The sequence below is a fragment of the Colletotrichum gloeosporioides genome (genome assembly GCF_011800055.1).
Source record: "Colletotrichum gloeosporioides strain Lc1 chromosome Unknown consensus_79, whole genome shotgun sequence".
NCBI lineage: Eukaryota > Fungi > Ascomycota > Sordariomycetes > Glomerellales > Glomerellaceae > Colletotrichum > Colletotrichum gloeosporioides.
In genome coordinates this window covers 1-17,607 of record NW_025544724.1, presented here as the reverse complement: position 1 = coordinate 17,607, position 17,607 = coordinate 1, and the positions used below count along the sequence as shown (strand labels likewise).

Here is a 17,607-nt window from a genome sequence, read left to right as displayed (position 1 = left end):
TTCTATGCCCGACGGTGGAGCTAGAGTTTGTTGGTGTAAACGGCGCAGCATTTCACAGTTGGAAATAGAGATACCTAATCATGTTGACTATCTCGGGCATCCAATGAGTTATGCATTGATGAAACCCAAGACAACTTCGACAAAGCCTTCCGGATTTTCTTCAGCCACATAATGCCCACTCTCGGGAAGTTCTCTGACCTCTATGGTGCCGTCTTCATGTGCCTCCTTGAACATGTCCGGCGCAGCGTGCTTGTGTCGCCAATTTCCTCCACTGAGTCCGAGGGCCCTCACTTTGCACTTGCCGTGCTTCTCAATCCATGCCAGATTCTCCTCAGCATCCGTCAAGAACGCCCGATATACACCAAAAGCGCAGCGAAGAGCACCTGGACGACTGTACATTGACGCGTAGTACTCCAGATCTGCTTGTGAGATCGCAGACCGGTTGTACGACACCTTGTCGAAGAAATGGCTCAGATAGAGTTCCTCGCGACCTGACACCAAAGCTTCCGGAAGATCTGGAACCGAGTGGAAGAGGAAATGGAATTGTTGTACTCCGTGGATTGTCCGATCCTCCTCATGAGCTTTGGTCCCGGGAAGCGGGCACTCTCCCCATATAAGAGACGCTGTGCGCTCAGCATGGCGAGTTGCGAAGGCGTAGGCGATCATCCCTCCTATATCATGGCCGACCATGTGTACCGGCTCAGTGATGGAAAGATGGTCCAGAAGAAGGACGATGTCGTTCGCCATGGTCGTTTTCCTGAAGTCGTCATCAGGCTTCGATGACAGGCCTGCCCCGCGGTAGTCGGGCACGACAACACGGTACCTGTGGGAAGCCTTAGGTAAATGAAAATGGTCTTGAAGAGAAAGCATTTGCTTACCCAGCAGATACGAGAGGCTTAATCACATGGCGGTACTGATACGAGGTCTGCGGGAAGCCATGGATGAGGACGATGACGCCCTTGGCCTGAGATTTGGGCTTCTCATCGATGTAGGCCAGGCGCAACCCTTCCCCCAAAGCCTCTCCCAAAGACGCTATCTTGTACTTGTATTCCATTCTGACGAAAACGATTCGTTATGTTGTCTGGCTGTGTCCATTATGACAGCTTTTGTAGTACTGAGTGGTTTCCGATCTTTTATGCTAGAATTTGTGTTCCTGAAGCTACGGCCTCAGGGAAGTGACGCTCAACATTGCGCATCGCATTTGTAATGCTGTGAGCACCCCGCACGGTGACGCAGAATACGCCGGATGTTGGCAGCAGGACAACTGAAAAGGCAATTTTACTGGATACCTTCAGAATGCGATGACTGGCGGCGGTAGGATACCGACGTTGTGGCGCGTTGATTGTCACTGTGTGCCCAGTGGACAGCGCCTTGAGCGTCCCCAAGACCTTGGATGGGCCGCAGGAAGAGGTCCGTCTCATCGGCAGCACGTCGTCTATCCCAGTCATATCACGCTTCCTGTCAACTAACAAGACAACAGTTCTGTGGGGAGCCCTCATCGCAAACAAAACAATCTGCAGAGTTACAAGTGGTTTATTGTCTGAGTAGATGGAGGAGAATGAGCACCCGGTGGCCCCTAATGGCTCCCTTTGCGCGCGAGTAATGGGGGGGTTTTTAAGTATAAAGCCACCCACCAAACGAGGAACGCAAGTGACACACTACGCCTCAACCGTGCCGCTGTCTAGCCGCCGTTCTACCCGTTCTTTAGCGTCGGGGGGGTTCGGGGGGTTCTGATGGTGGGCAGCCATCCCACCAGTTCAATGTCTGGACGGACAACGGACATACGAGTGACCAGATCGAGACTTGTTCAAAAGACATAACTGTCTGGCAATGACTGGCAGCAAAAGATGATGTGACTGGAATCTGGACCGCACAATCAATCATTGGACTACTCCGTCCGGACTGGCGGAACTGCTGCCGACAACGGGGATCATCATCCACTCCGTTCGCCGTCGGATCCAACCCTCCCAGTCCATTAGGCACCGAATTATGGCCCCTGGCAAGTCGCTTGGCCAGACCAAAACTGATACTGCTATTGAATCAGCCCTGCCAGTTGATCGCTGCCTGCGGGCGGCAATAGGCTTCCCTTTACACTAAAGATCCCATCCGCCATTCAGCTTGTGGATTATCAGTTCTGGCGCCACGGGTAGCAAGCCTCAAAACCACGCGATCAAACATGGATCAGCTTCTCTTGGGGGGACGAAGGATTCACTGGGAATCAGCATGCAGAGGCCAGGCCTACTTGGCGGGCCATTGCCGCCATTCAGACCCCACGATCATGGTTCAGCGGCTCCTCTTTTTATTTGATTGTCAATCCTACAGCCGAGGCCAGAGGGTGGCACAGCGCCTGGCATCCCGGCCGATGAGATGCCTGAGCAGGAAGCCATTCGCGGGTTTCCGATCCATTGGAAATGGAGACCGGGTCAGCGCTTAACCAAACCAAGACATGAGCTGTACCAGACCGTGCAATTTCCGAGCAAGGGACAGGATCCTTCAGCCCCCTAAGGCACTTGGCAGCATCAAATCGCACCCGTCCACGATGGCGAGCGCGCGCTGAGGTGCCTCCAAAGCATCCCAAAAACTTACCAAAGTCCCAAAGACGCGGATCCGCATTACGGATACCTGTTCATGGATCGCTCTGTTCACCGTTGCATTCTACCCGCCCCCGGAAGCGAAATAATCTTCTTTTTCTGCCGCCTGCCCCCCTCTCTCGCACCTGAAGACCCCGAGATGATTTTAAACCTTTGCATTTCCCTTTCCTGGTCTGCGAGGACTGAACGGGTAATCGATTCGATTCTGGCCCCCCTTCGACCAGATATGACACCCGCCGCCACCACCACATCATGACGACGCCAAACTCCAACGCGTATGCCCAAGAGCACTACAGCGGGCTCGAGGTGGACACCCGCCAGTCGCCCCTCAGCAGTGCGGGAGGATGGACCGCCGACGACTTGACCAAGTTCCGACTCGCCGACCAGAACCCGAGCAGTTTACCGCAGGTCCACAACCCCGATCTCCCGGAGGTGGCTCCGTACTATGGGCAGGACTACTCGATGCCGCAGGCCGTTGACGCGGCACACGGCAACGGCAACGGCAACGGCACGGGATATGGACAGACGTACTACGCGCCGAAAGAGAACCCCGATTCACCGGAAGTGACCGAGATCCACGAGGAGAAGAGGCCAAAATTAATATGTGGGATGAAGAGGAAGATGTTTTGGATCGTCCTGGCGATCGCAATTGTTGTCGTAATCGCTGCCGGTGTTGGTGGAGGCGTCGCCGGATCGGCAGCAGCTGCGAATAGCTCTCAATCAGACAGCTCATCAAGCGGATCGGGCAGCGGAAGTGGAAGTGGGAGCGGAAACGGTGATAGCAGCGGTGGAAGTGGAAGCAGCGGAGACACGAGCAATTCGACAGATACAGGAGTGATTCTCCCGGCGACGAATATCGGATCGTTGAATTTCACGGATCAGTACGGATGGGAGAATTCGATGGTCTTCTTCCAGCTTAGGAACAAGAAGGTCTGGCAGTCTTACTGGAATGCGTCAACAAATGTCTGGACCTCGGCCGATGCCAAAGTACTGGACACCGTGAAAGAGGGAACACCAATCTCCAACAGTCTGTTATGGCATAGCAAGACGGTAAGACAGATTCTCATCCTATTGGCCGCTGGACTAAACTAATCGTTTTTGACGCAGTCCCGCGATGCTCGTATCTACTACCTAAACGAAGACAACAAAGTCATGGGCCAGATCAATGGGAACCCCGCCTACGGGGCAACCTGGGACCAGTCTGGCGTCTCTGACACATACACTGCAGCGAGCACATCACAACTATTGTCCAACGGCCAGTACACCAATGACTCATACCTTGACAACATGGTGGTCTACCAAGACTCTGGCAGCGTCATCCGTGTCATCCGTCGAATCGGCAGCGGGGCCACCGACTGGCAAGTCAATGGCATCGATACCGGATTCGGCACCCCAGCCTTGGGCACTTCCATGTCTCTCATCCCCATCCAGACGATCGAGACGAACAAGACTATGAGGCTTTTCTACGTCTCCACAGCAGGCGCAATCATCGGCCTGACAGTATTTAGCAACAACAACACCTGGATCGGCGAGACGCTGCCCACAACCGTCGCCACAAATTCGTCCCTCACGGCGTTCTCATACGGCTATGACACCGACCTCACCATGCATGTTTTGGCGACGCAAGAAGGCAAGGCGCCGATCCTGACGACGTACTCTGGCGGCGAATGGACGAACCAGGGCGAAATTGCGGCCATGTCTGGGGATGATATCCCGACCAAGATCGCAGCCAACCTCGCGGGCCGAGTTTACGGCATCGTGGAAAGGAACGCTACGAAGGTGGAGATTGTGGGATGGAAGTGGACAAACGGCACGACATACGAAAAGATTGGCGTGGTCGACGTTAGCACATAACAGACGTAGAGGAAGTTGAGAAGATTGACGCGGTTATGATTCCCACCTGGGCCATCTTTTTCTCTTGTATGGGGGCCCCTTGATACCTAATACTATACATGATTAATTATCAAGCACATCCAGGACTCGTGCTCGTCCAGTTCGTGAGTTGGGGCTGCGCCTGCGGCCAAGGCTGTCCCCACGTAGTATCGAAAGCCATCCAGTTGGTGTCGAAGTAGTTAAGTCCGAAAGTCTGCGGTTGGGGCTGCCAATGGGGCTGCTTGGCAATACAGTAGCCGCTGTTCTTATGCTGCGGAGGAGTCAGCCCGGCTGATCAGAAGAGTTGATAAGGCCAACCTTACCAAGTCGAGGTCAGTCTTGTGAGAAAATGTCACTCCACAGCCACAGTCGAGTGACGGTAGGCAGTGTTTCGTTGGTGTCTGGCCTTCAATCTTGACCTGTGTGTTGGTATTCTGCTCAGGCGGGGGTGGGGCGGTCGCGGCCGGAGCGGCTCGCGCGGCAGCACGGGCAGCTGAACGAGCTGCGGCGGCGGCTACGCGAGCGTTGTGTTCAGCTTTAATCTTCTTGACGAATCGTGGAACAGGATTGCGGCAACGATCCTCGTATATGTGCTTCATAAACATCAGCATTGGGCGAGGAATATGGCTGGATGGTGGACTCACGCGGTGCATGCTACCTATCTTGGTAAACGATTTGAAGCAACCAGGGCAGATGGCCTCAATCATCTTCGGCCCGCGAGGGAGAATGAAAGTCATTTTGGGTGAAGCGGCAGGACCACTCGAACAAGTGTTCAAATGGCACACTGAAAGTTTGAGAGAAGGGCTGGCAGTGAGGTGAAGTGAAGTGAAGTAATAGTTGGGTGGATGGACTCCCGGGGAGAACGGTAAGAAGAGCATGTTCTTGTATTCTTGTCACATCGTGGCAACACACCAGGTGGAGCCGAACGAATCATCATTTCTACGGCCGAACCAACAACCTGTTATCACCTCTCATGTATGCTCATTTTGCCCTTCCCACCTTTCTGGATACGGCCACAGAGCACATGGGCCGGGGCTCCTCTCCAGCCCTGTTGGTAGCTCGCCACGGAGAACGTCGGATTTCCTTGTCTTCACAGGCAACTGTTCACCATCACGACTTTGGGAGAACCCCCATATGTTTCATCTTGGGTAATTAAGAAGAAACTCGCCCTCAAAGAGGGGGATGGGAGTGTGAAGAGACGTGGGGTTTAACTCCGTGAAACACGGGTGGATGACATATTCCAAGATTCGCTAACGAGGTTTGGCTCAAAGGGAGAAGGCACGACAACCTCAATTTGAACCAACCATGTTGGATGTCGAGTGAGGAGATCCGAGGGAATCATCACCCACGTTGGGGTTCTGATCGACGGCCGCTGGCATTCTAGTACGCGGAGCAAGACAACGTTGATTGCATACCTAAGATTGCAGTGATGGGCCCCGGAGAGAGTCCGAGGTGGGATGGGTAGCCTGATGCATGAGTTGGTGCGGTTAGCCACGATAATCTTGGTGGAAGCGTTTTCCTCAAAAGGGATCTCGGTGGGCGTCAGCATGCAACCGCGGTACATATTCCTTGTAAGTGGGAGAGAGGAGAGGGAAGCTCGCACTCTTGACCGGTTCAAATTCGGTACTGGCCCCCAAGACCTCGTCTCCTCGTCGAATCACTGCGAATCTCAGTAACTTGCAGAACCACTTGAGACAAGGCTGCGAGGCAACGAGAAGCCAACGAAAGTGTCTGGCCCATGCCAAGGTCAAGGTGCGGACGGGGCACAGCCTGGCTTCTGCGAACTCCTCCTGCATGTTGGTTAACAATATCACAGACCCCATGCCACTCGTCGCCTCACGCGAACAGCAGTCTTTGACTCGAGCGTCTCGATTGACCTGCAGACAAGGGATACGAAGGCTGAGCGTGGGGAAACTGCAGACCCTGGCAACAACCATGGCCAAGCAGACCCCCATAACCCTGAAATAGTTCTATTTCTCATGGGGTACCAAACGGTCGGGTCGCTGCGTCCAATAAGAGTTGGTACTTGACTTACACCTAGGTTCCAACAACAAACAACGTGCATAACACCGCGCCAAAAACTACCAACAAACAAGAGACCTCACCAAATCTTCACCAGAGGCGCACTCCCTTGAATCGATTCCCCGTATCTCCGTTGTGGCGTGCTCGTCTTTCCGGGGTTCCAGGATGCCCGCCTACCGCGAATCCCTTCGAGGTTTCTTTTCATTCGCACTTCAAAAAGTCGCAAACATCCTCTAAGCCAGTCATGGCTCTGAACACAGTTTGCTGTAGGATGCAAACAGCGGACCGCTTTGTAACTTTCCAGCCATCTTTGATTCAACCATGTCTCTCGGGTCGCTGACCACCATCTTTTTCCCAGCACCGACCTGCATCAGCCCAGATCGGTACTGGCTTGAAGAACGGGACGGCCAGTCATATGTGCAGCAAGGCCCGCCATTGACGCAGGCGTCAGATTGCTTCCCGTATGGGTTCACACCTGTTCCTGCATCGTACTACTCGCCTGGGGTGTGTCCCTCCGGCTACACCGCGGCCTGTCTAATCACACTCTCCGGAGATGGGGGAAAGATCAAGCAGAATATCTGCTATTCAAAGTAAGCTTCTTCTATGTGTTTGCTATGTTTTGTTTGACTGCAACAATCTGGTTCAGTTGCTAACGGGTGCGACAACAAGTGTTGGCGAGTATTTTTGTGCCTCTGAAAGTGCCACGGAATACAGTGGACAGCCGTTGCTTTCAACGTTTGGCTGTTGCTCAGGCATTACCTCTGCAGCTACCGTTGCTGTTACACAGTCTCAGTCACAAAACAGCATCATCACAACTTTGGTTCTTTCGACAGGGATAATCGGTGCATATGCTGTCAATGTTCGTTCTGAAAATACCAATGACGGACTGCCATTCGAAACCGTAGGTGAATTTCAGGTTTTTGTTCATGTTCAAGAGAGCCCGCGGCTAAAATAAAGCTGTAGGGGTCTCTCTCAAAACACCAACCACCCATAACGGCCCCCTCAATCTCTAAAGCACAAGGTTTGGACCAAGGAAGGATAGCCGCTGGGCGCCGCGGCAGGTATTGGGGTTGGAGCCGGAATTGGTGCTATCTTGTTAGCGGCTGGCATTTTCTTTCTTATACGCAGGATACGGGCAAGGTATCAGGCGCCGAAACAACATTACGTGGATACGCGTTATCCTCCAGTGTTTTCCACATGGAAAAGCTTGGAGCTTAGAAGGCCCGAGCTGCATGCGAATCAAATTATGCGTGCTACAATGGAGTTCCCCAGCACGCATGGACAGCGACCGCAAGCGCCCATGAGCGCGTATCTGAGAGATACCGCCGCAGCCCCAGACTCTCCCACGATCCCTCCAAGCCTATTGCGAGGACTCCAGGGAGTCAATGTTGTATAGCGGACAGTGTCGGTGAAAGCCAATGATATTATACAAATCTCACCAATAATCTCTGTCCAGTTCAGCCCATCAGGCAATCGAACCCTGATATGCACTGATGGTTACGTCCCGTCTACAACGGATGGATGCCGAATAAGCAATTAAATCCCTGTAACCCATTTCCATACAACAGCTTCTTAGAACATAGTAAAAGAGCACTCTGAGTCAATGGATTCTAGAAGACTCACGTGCCATGCCTGATCGCAATCCTGGACCTTTGACTGTCAGAGATCTAGGATCTACCGAGATGAATAGACAGGGCGTCTCGTGACTTGCCCATCACAAACCCAATTCGACGAAGATTGCAAGATCTCCCTAAAAGAGCCTAGTATGATGATTCAGCAACCGCCATCGAGATGATGACATGAATCTGTATGCATGCACACTCTATTACACGATCCGAACTTTGCGAAACTGTAAAATTTCCCTACCGGCAGTAGCTAGCTGCACGCTGAGCTGTTCCGGCGCCGGACCCATTGGCCGAGCGCCGAAAGTCAGATGGTGAGCTTTACCAAAACCTTGAAGATAGGGAAACCGGATAAACGGGCATCTGATTCTGTACACCTATTCGACCTATATAGGCAAGGGTTGATGTGAGCTGTTCGGACTTTGTGCCCACATAACTCTGAACCAATGTGCCGCCAAACTTGCTGTTCTAGTCATTCCGTGGTTGGCTGTTAAACTAAACCGGCAGTAACGAGTGCCATCACCGTTTCGAGACTCGGTGTCAGAAGCACGGACGAACCTGAGGGACGTCCGGCTACCAAAGTCTAACAATTTCTCAACATCCGGCATGCGTAGTGTCTCGTTTCTGTTGACTGACATGACGTCTGTGCTGAGTACAGAATTCCGGAGCACGATAAGCTTCCCTAGTGTGCAAACTCACGGACGGACGTGGCAGAATATGCACAAAGGCTGTTATCGGCTGAGGCGCGCTGGCGGTTCCCCGCTGACTGGACCAAGACCGGGCTGAGATGTTAAATCTTCCATCGCAGTTGCTTATGTCGCAATTTTGTGTGAAGAACATGTCGGAATCTTGAGGTGCATTCTACTGTCTCCCTGGCTTGTGATTGATCCTTTCTCATTGAGCTCGGGATACATATACGACACCTCCAAGATGCCGAATCCGGAAGATTATGATCTGGAGATCGAGGACCGACCGAAGCGCAATTCCAGAATGATTGAAGAGTTCGAGAAGTTCGACGAGATTGGGACGAGCATCGGCGTGATTGAGCAGCCGGGATGGTCGAGAACCGACTCGCTGAAGAGTGAGCATGATGGATCGTCGGTTGAGAAGAGGGTCTTCGACCGGAAGCTGCTCTACAAGCTCGACTGGCACTTGATGATCGCTATGTTCTTCCTTAATTTTCTCTCCCTGATGGGTCGGACGAATGTCGGCGCAGCCCTCATTCGACAGCTGCCACAGGATCTGAAGCTGGACGCGATGAAGGTCTTCGTCGTTCTGACCATGCCAGCGGCGCCACTGATTCTCTTTGAAGTACCAAGCAATCTTCTCATGCGATGGCTGGATCGCAAAATCAACTTCTCATACATGTGGTACATGTGTCTTCTGGACTTGCTCCTTGGTCAGTCAGATTCTCATTTCCCTGTTTATTGCCGTTTCTAACTACGTCGAAGGTGTCATTACGATTGCGCAAGGCTTCGTCAAGAATTACGACCAGATCATTGTCACGCGATTCTTCGTCGGTGTTTTTGACGCAGGACTCATTCCCGGATGCGTATTCATTTGCTCGCTCTACTATCCAGCTAAGCACCTTCAATGGCGGCTCGGCCTGATTACCGTCGCAAACATATGCTCGAGCATTGTGGGTAACTTTCTTGCGTACGCGATCGCCAACATCAAGACGACGAACAACTTCAATGGATGGAGATGGTAAGTGGTTTGTCCATGTCATCATCAGACCTCCTTGCTCATTCAATTAGGATCTTCATCATCGAAGGAAGCTTCACAGCCGCGGCCGCTCTACTCTGTGCTTTCGCGAATGTCGGACCGCCTCAAAAGGCCAAGTTCCTCACGGAGGAAGAGAAAAGAATCATCGAGGCATCGGTCGAGACCCGCACCACCCAGATCGGCATATGGGCTGAATGGAAGATGTTCTTCCTGAATCCACTCAACTACTGCTGGGCCACGCTTTATTGCTTCACCACTACTACCGCGTATTCAGTCTCAATTTTTTCGCCATCTTTTGTAAAGTCGTTTCATCCCGAACTTAGCGCCGCCGACATTCAGGCCCAGATCGTACCCATCTTCGTTGTCGCGGCTGTTGCATGTCTTGCAACTGCTTTCGCAGCTGACCGTCTCAACCATCGGTCAGCTTTTGGCCTTGTTGGGTTCGTCTTCACGATCATTGGCTACGCGGTCTTGCGCAAGGCGCAGCACGAAAGTTCAAGTGTTACCATGATGGCTCTTTACTTCATCGCCTTTGGTACCTTCATCACACTCCCCATGATCTGGATCTTGACCATACAAAACCTACAAACACCGTTCCAACGCGCTATCGGAAGTGGCTTTGTAGTTGGAGTGGGCAATACCTCAAGCTACATCTCTGCATGGATCTTCAAGACGAGCGATGGACCGTACTACGAGAGAGGGATGACGATTAGCATGATTTTGGTTATCATTGCATTCTGCATTTTATCCGCGACGTGGACGTTCATTGTCGCCCACAACAAGAGACTGGATATGAAGCAGCACATCAACAGCAACTTTTCAGCAAGGAAAGCCAACAGTGAGTGGAGGTACAAGGTATAAAGTGGATGTTTTGATGTCCCTCAGACGACGTCTTCCCGTCTCTGCATTAGTAATTAGATTTTTAATGAGCTTCAATTCCTTACAAATTCATGCCGTGAATGTTTCCTATAGGTCTCAGGAGATGTGTAGTCTTGATGTCGACCAGTTGATTTAACAGGCATACAACACGAACGACACTGAGCAGCGAAACAGGTTGTGCATACTGTTTCTTCAAGTCTGTTCAAGTCTGAAGAGCTGGTTCATGGTTGAACTAAGGGGATGGGTTCCAAGGACGCCCATTATCCACTGGGTGAAAGCAGTTATTTCAACAATTGCCCAGGCCTGGACAAATTTGCACTATGTGAGCATGATATGGCCAGACGTAGAACACACCCTTGTTCTGGTTATTCTTATCTCACCTAGCTGGCCTGGGTTTGACAACACGAAATCAATGTCACCACAAAAGTCTGAGTACAGACACATCAAAGTGAAGTAGCATAAGGTAGCTTAGATTCAATGTTTATGTGCTAAGGTATGTTATTTAAACAAGAAATAGCCCATAATATGTGACTTGATATCCAGAACAAGAACCACACGTTGCCCTCACCTACCACTGGCGAGGTCTGTAGGGATCTGAATACAGCACTTACTTGCTGCCATCAGCCCCAGCAGCAACACAGGCACTCGCAAAGCCGTCGCCATCAAGTTGTTTGCTCGGAGAGTTGCAGACACGGTGCCCGTCGTTGTCACCGAGCGTACAGTCCGAACAGAAAGTAGGGCAGACTTTGTTGGTAACGTCGTCGTTCTGTATCTCCTGTTAGCTTATCATTTATTGAGAAAATCGACCTCTTAATGACTTACCGGGAACGAAAAGATGAATTGCCCGGAGCCACTAGCGTTGGTGCAATAGAGTTGAGTGTGCTTCTTGGCGGCAACGCTAAATAGTGGCAATTAGCTACGTACAGCAATGGAGCAAGCTGGTGAATAGTTCTATGAGAAATAGCAGGGGGCTTGGGAGCAAAGCTTGTGCCAGTGATGATGATTGAGGAAGCAGTCGCATACCTTGTAGCAGCTGCGAGGAAAAGAACGGCGAAGGTGGTAGAGAACTGCATTTTTGTTTGAGTTTCTTTGAAGCGACTGGTGGAATCGAGTGATTGAAGAGACTGGTTGAAGCGACTGTTTGGGATGTGAGAGGCTGTTGATGGTTCAGGAGAGCTCTAAAGAAGGGCATTCTCAGCTCCTAAATACTGGTCATGCTCTTCGAACATCATTAAGCCGTTGGATTGAAATATTTGGGAAATGATGGCACATGAGGTTGCGGTAAGGCTGAACATCGAGAACACTGACATTTCGTGCAAGAATTGGCATGATAGGCGTGAGGAGCGAAAGCGAGAGCGATGGACGGAGCCACAATCGACGGCTCCCGTTGGGGCTGGTTCAGTCCCACTCGCATCACGGCCACCATGGTTTCAAATACTGGGGATCACACCGAATTTCTTGCTACGTGACTCGCATAAAGTCCACCGCACATTCTCTAGTCCCAAATCCTATCGGTAAAGATGTGCTGTATCTCACAATTGTACGGCTGATGTCCCCTGTAAACTGGCGGGCATTCGGACTTAGCAGCTGACACCCGAGCTCAATCAATTATTTCACACTTTCACGGTGTTTTGCAGCTCAGCCGCTCCCAGGACAACGCATACGCTATTTTTCTGCTTCTTCTCCCTCCGGATGCGAAGCCGGTTGCGAAGACACGTATGGGTCTACCGGTGGATTCATCGGAGTTCATTAAGACTCCAGTCGCGAAAACATTCGCGCTACGTAATGATCCACGGATTTCTTGCGAACGGTTTCTCAGCTGTAATCACAACATCTATGATTCATCCTTCTCTCCGTTAGTCACGGGGGCCCCTTCCGTCCGACTATGAACTCCCCCGATATGGCTTGTTGACGCGTGGCGACGTTGCTATCCCATCTTAATATTGTCAAGATAGCGGCTCTTAACCCTTCTGTGCTACCCTCTGCCGGCTTCTCGGAACACTAGTCTCCAGGCTAAGGTCCACTTACGCCTGTCAAATTAATTGATCTCCAAACCTTATTGTTGTGCTCTTCAGCCTTACAACGTGGCTTCATTGAGCACAAGATGTGGCGAAGCAGCATTACGTTCATAGTAACGAGTCATACTGGATCACGCTTTGGGCAGTCTGGCGGGCCAATTGTGGGTGCAACGTCATCGCCCTGATTATCATAATCTCTGCGACCCAATACGGTTTCATTTCAGCGCATGGAAATCTTAAGTGGCCGAGCGAGGAAGAAAAATGTAGGAGTATCAAACAAGACCACGACCATAGACAAGTCTCTTGACCTCTGATGAGTCTTCACCAACCGCATTGAAAGTGAGATTGTGAATCCTTGCATTGCCTCGCCCATCAAAATACTGTTCGTCCGAACAAGTATCGAAAATCTGCAGCCGCGGGCCTTTTGTCGGCGGGGTCAGCTCCCGTTTGCCTTCGCTATTTTGGGGCATGTTCGTTGCTCATGCTCCATGTGTCTTCTAAGAGTTAAACCCACGGCAAAATGATTTGGGATGACGACCGAGATATTCAGAATACACGTCGTGTGATGAGATGCCTTTCGCGTAATGAGAGAAAGGAAAAGGAGGCTTGACGTATAGCAAAATGGACTGAGGCACGAATATCACACACTTGGCGGTGAATATTCTACGCACGTTGAATCGTGTCCTACCCTCCGTGATGCCAAATATAATTCGACATCCTGGGCCACTCTTTAGTGGTCGGCGTTGAAGTCTAGACCGCTTCTCAAGGGACCGGAACCCGGAAGCCTGATGGGCTTTCGGGAGTCACCAAGTCCCCGCCCTGCGTCCCCACAACCCCGCAACTACTGGGACAACTTGGGCCGAGGTTTTTGAATCATGTCAACTTCAGCTTGCTATTGTCACCCAGCATTCCATGGGTAGCTGCATGTCCCGATGGACGTCAAATGACTGCCATGGGTCCCAATTCTGCGGACTCGGATGGAGCCATTCCTGCTGTCGACCTGCCATCCTGCGAGGGTTGCCGACGGCGCAAGCTGAAGTGCACCCGCCAGAGACCGCTTTGCTCGAACTGCGAACGGCTTGGTGAGCAGATCTGAAATACGACCTTTGACAGAACAAAGTCAATGCTAACAGAGTTAGAGATTGACTGTATTTATGAGAATAGGCGAAATAAACCGGGGTTAAAGGGTGGCGCCGTCGAAAGTCTCAATAGAAGACTTGGTAAGCAAGACGCGTCTCTTACGTGACCGTGCAGATGCTCATGTTTTGATCCAGAGGCGGTGGAAAACGCTGTCTTCAGCAACAGCGAGATACCAACTGCTACAACTGATGGTCCTGTGGATAGTCAGACGTCGTCGATCGTAGGAGTTCTCTCTACTCTTGCGACTGAGATCAACAAGCTGAATTCCACAATTGGAGCGAGTCTTGTGTCACATTTGAGCTCTTCCGAAAGTGGACCACAACCAAGCGTTGGAGGAAACACTCACAATGACCAAGAGTCTTTTCGACCGAATAAGCGACCAAGATATGAGGAACAGCGTCATGCTCACATACAGTCACCAGTCCTAGGGCACGAAGACCCAACGCTTGGTTTTCCTTGCCAGCTTTCAGAGCTACTCGATGCATACTTCACCCGAGTTCAGCCATGGATTCCACTGTTGCAAGAAGCAGGCTTCCGGAAAAGATTGCTGACGTCCGACAAGACGACTGCATCTGTCATCTTGCACGCAATGTTGGTTGCGGCGTCACGGTTTATTGGGAAAAGGGACCATGCACCAAGCGAACTCAAATCGCAAGCTCAAAGATCACGAAACCTTGTGATCGCAACCTCAATGAACGCCCCCAATGTTGAGAGCCTGCAAGCATTGGCAATTGTCGCCTTTTCTGATGTAAGTAGGCACCTCGAAGCTAGCCATCTAGCCACTCGCCCTAAGATTTATGAACCCCGATAGATTGGCAATGGAGAGTGTGAAAAAGCCTGGCCTATCATTGGTTCGATCTCCAGATCAGTTCAATACCTGCAGCTCAGTTATGAGGATGCAGACCGGCAAAGGCGTTCATCATTTATCCGCCCTTCGCCACATCTTACGGGGCCGAGAAATTGGGTCGAAGAGGAAGAGCGACGCAGGGTATTCTGGAACATATTTATCTTGGACAGGTCAGTTAACAGTTCGGCGCGTTCTCAAGCCATCCAGAACTAATTCATCGCCCGTGAAATAGGTTCTGTTCAATGACTACTGGGTAAGTAAAATTGTACCCGCAGCGTCTCGCATCACGAATTGCTGACTCTAATGGACGACGAAAGATGCAATGCCAGTCTGACAGCAGTTGATGTTTGTCGAAGGCTACCTGTTTGTGGTGGTCGGTGGTATGCCGAGACGCCGGCGATGACTCCGTACTTGGGCATATGGGATCGTTCTTCAGCCAAGATTGGCAACTCCATTACGTTTCTTCCTACCCACCACTCCAGCCCGTCGCAATCAAACACTGTAGATGCTCAAGGTGTTACAAACCTGGCACGCCCTGAGACCCGAGGAGTTGGCGCATCACCTCCCGTTGATATGTCGAGTATCGGGGCTTTCGCCTACTACATCGAATCCATCGAGTCACTAAGTCGGATCAACACCTACTTTCTGCAGGAGAAGGTCAATTTCAGTGACAGAAAAGAGGTTTCGGACTGGCTGACACGATTCAAAGAACTGGATCTACGCTTAGTTCAGTAAGTAATGATTCGCATCCTAACGTAGCTTTTAGATTGACAGCAGTATGTAGCTGGAAGATGTTCCTGCCTCAGCAGTGGAAGGATTCTGGGATATCGCGTAAAGAAATGCCAGGTGTCATGGATCCTAACATGACTTTGGCCCACATTACTCATAACACTTCCATGATTCTATTACACCAACGAATCGCTTACCCAGCATACGAGCTGTGTAGTATCAAGCTGCCGAGTAGCTACAGCGCCGAAACCTGCCTCGGAGCTGCTGTCGAGAACGCGAATATAGTGAGGAAGTATCTCGCTGGGTCGCCAGCTGAAGCAATAGTCTCTCCCCATATGTCTTTCTGCTGCTTTATTAGTGCAAAGATTCTTCTGGGTATGTTTTGACTTCCTTCCCCGGAGCCTACTCTTCTTACTCAAATGGGATCAACAGTTCACTCCAGGAGATATGAAAGAGGCTTATCAAGTAGCTTTTGGGCTCTTATGGACAGCCTGGAAGAGATGAGTCGACGTTGGTCAGGAGACTTCAGGTCGGCGGTATCTGATGGAGGCTCGTTGTTCTCCCAATTCGCAACTCGTCTTCGCAAACTTCACGATCTATGCGAGGGTAATACTCATTTCCGTTTAGAACTACTTGAATATGCCGACGAGATCATCGACGAGGAGATTTGGGCCCAGGCATCGACTAAACAGGCAGACAAACCATCTCAAATTGGAGGGAATATCTCTCAAAGCTCGGTTACACCAGTTATGTGCGACATTTCATCTGTTGAATCGACCGGCGACGAGCTCTCGGCGATATCCAGGGTGTTGATGGATGAAGGGTTTGCTGAAATGGATCGCATCATGAGCTACGATGATATCATGTTCAACACACGACTTGAGGATTTTGATGCAGGCTCGTCGGATATGTGGCTCATCCAGGAAAGCGATAGCGGTGATCAGGCAGGCTTGTGAACGCACCACTATGGACCCAAAACCACACCTTCTTTCCGTCTCAGATCAAGCAAATCAATACCTTTAACTTGCCTACAATGATATGAAGTCCTCTGAGATTTGGGTTTGGTCAGGTGTGTCCATGAGACGGATGCTTGGCTGGTCTGCCCATCGTTGCTTCAGACTCCTTGCCTGACCACTTCGAACTAGATATGCGTTGCTTGAGATAGCAAAGACTTTGGTGACAATGACTACATCATCAGTCTGGCCCAGACTTATGATATTGCTTTCTATCATGGGGATAAGAGAGCGCTGGGTCATGATGTTGGTGTTAGCCTCTGGCTTTAATGGTGAAAATTTGGTCGACATTGGTGCGCTTGAGATTACATCGGCACTGATTCCAGATGCACCTGATTCGCCCAGAATCAGGAGCGAGTTGGCGCCGATGATAATCATTTCTTCTTGGCCGAGCTCGCAGGTGTCATCAAAGTCATCATCAGCCATCTCAAGCAGATTACGGGTGTTTCGTTGTTGACGGCTATTGATGGCGAAACCGCCTTCTGCTGTGAACAGCCTACTGAGAGGTCCAGCTGCTTTGATGTGATGAACTCTTACATGCCAGTCCGGCCAGCGATAAGTCGGGGGGAGAAGGGTCGTTGTCACAGTCACACTGCGATCAGCCCATAGAAACCATTCAACAGTAGCCAAGACGACCTCTTCGTTTGCTTTCCCGTGTACTACGGCCGTCCTATATGTTATGTCGCCGCACTTATATTTCCCAGCCTATATTTAGGCTTCAAACTATCTATAGATACCTATATAGGTATATACCTATATAGTCTATAGGTTATAGAGGGGTACCTAAGTAGGTACTAAGTAGGTATAAGTATTAGGTAAGATTTTAATATTTAGGTACTAGGTATATAAGTATAATAAGGATTATAATTTAGGTTCTAAATAAAAGTTTATTTAATAAATATAATATATTAAAATAAGTTTAGAGAGGAGTTAAAATTTAAATTAAAGTATCTAAACTATATAGGAGATAAATTAAACTATTCTACTATATTATTAATTTCTAATAAGGGAAATTTATTATAATCTATTTTATTTATAGTCTTTTAATTACTTAATTACTTTTTTATTTTCTAACTTAATAATAGAGGGGAATATCTATAAATTTATAAACTTTATTATAATATATTTAAGTTTAAGAGTAATAGCTAC

At 50.2% G+C, this 17,607-nt stretch overlaps 8 protein-coding genes across 8 annotated transcripts; 4 read left to right on the top strand and 4 right to left on the bottom strand.

The window, feature by feature from the left end:
• Positions 1–108: 108 nt before the first annotated feature.
• GCG54_00015425 (Epoxide hydrolase B) lies at positions 109–1,054 on the bottom strand (the record flags this gene model as incomplete). The annotated part of the gene is made up of 2 exons (XM_045415209.1): positions 109–823; positions 879–1,054. The coding sequence occupies 2 exons, from the start codon at positions 1,052–1,054 to the stop codon at positions 109–111; spliced, it is 891 nt and encodes a 296-aa protein (XP_045259207.1).
• A 1,789-nt stretch (positions 1,055–2,843) lies between these two features.
• Positions 2,844–4,445, top strand: GCG54_00015424 (uncharacterized protein; the record flags this gene model as incomplete). The annotated part of the gene is made up of 2 exons (XM_045415208.1): positions 2,844–3,641; positions 3,699–4,445. 2 exons carry the CDS (start codon positions 2,844–2,846, stop codon positions 4,443–4,445), a joined length of 1,545 nt encoding a protein of 514 aa, XP_045259206.1.
• Positions 4,446–4,554: 109 nt separating this feature from the next.
• On the bottom strand, positions 4,555–5,200 carry GCG54_00015423 (uncharacterized protein; the record flags this gene model as incomplete). The annotated part of the gene is made up of 2 exons (XM_045415207.1): positions 4,555–4,734; positions 4,787–5,200. 2 exons carry the CDS (start codon positions 5,198–5,200, stop codon positions 4,555–4,557), a joined length of 594 nt encoding a protein of 197 aa, XP_045259205.1.
• A 3,837-nt stretch (positions 5,201–9,037) lies between these two features.
• On the top strand, positions 9,038–10,693 carry GCG54_00015422 (putative tartrate transporter; the record flags this gene model as incomplete). The annotated part of the gene is made up of 3 exons (XM_045415206.1): positions 9,038–9,506; positions 9,559–9,814; positions 9,865–10,693. The coding sequence occupies 3 exons, from the start codon at positions 9,038–9,040 to the stop codon at positions 10,691–10,693; spliced, it is 1,554 nt and encodes a 517-aa protein (XP_045259204.1).
• Positions 10,694–11,318: 625 nt separating this feature from the next.
• GCG54_00015421 (uncharacterized protein) lies at positions 11,319–11,784 on the bottom strand (the record flags this gene model as incomplete). Its single annotated transcript, XM_045415205.1, has 3 exons — positions 11,319–11,477; positions 11,534–11,609; positions 11,735–11,784. The coding sequence occupies 3 exons, from the start codon at positions 11,782–11,784 to the stop codon at positions 11,319–11,321; spliced, it is 285 nt and encodes a 94-aa protein (XP_045259203.1).
• A 1,897-nt stretch (positions 11,785–13,681) lies between these two features.
• GCG54_00015420 (uncharacterized protein) lies at positions 13,682–14,948 on the top strand (the record flags this gene model as incomplete). Its single annotated transcript, XM_045415204.1, has 4 exons — positions 13,682–13,811; positions 13,863–13,949; positions 14,004–14,617; positions 14,649–14,948. 4 exons carry the CDS (start codon positions 13,682–13,684, stop codon positions 14,946–14,948), a joined length of 1,131 nt encoding a protein of 376 aa, XP_045259202.1.
• Positions 14,949–14,958: 10 nt separating this feature from the next.
• Positions 14,959–16,401, top strand: GCG54_00015419 (uncharacterized protein; the record flags this gene model as incomplete). Its single annotated transcript, XM_045415203.1, has 4 exons — positions 14,959–14,969; positions 14,992–15,447; positions 15,501–15,820; positions 16,073–16,401. 4 exons carry the CDS (start codon positions 14,959–14,961, stop codon positions 16,399–16,401), a joined length of 1,116 nt encoding a protein of 371 aa, XP_045259201.1.
• A 72-nt stretch (positions 16,402–16,473) lies between these two features.
• Positions 16,474–17,163, bottom strand: GCG54_00015418 (uncharacterized protein; the record flags this gene model as incomplete). Its single annotated transcript, XM_045415202.1, has 1 exon — positions 16,474–17,163. A coding segment is annotated over one exon (690 nt), but the record flags the coding sequence as incomplete, so codon positions are not given.
• Positions 17,164–17,607: the final 444 nt, after the last annotated feature.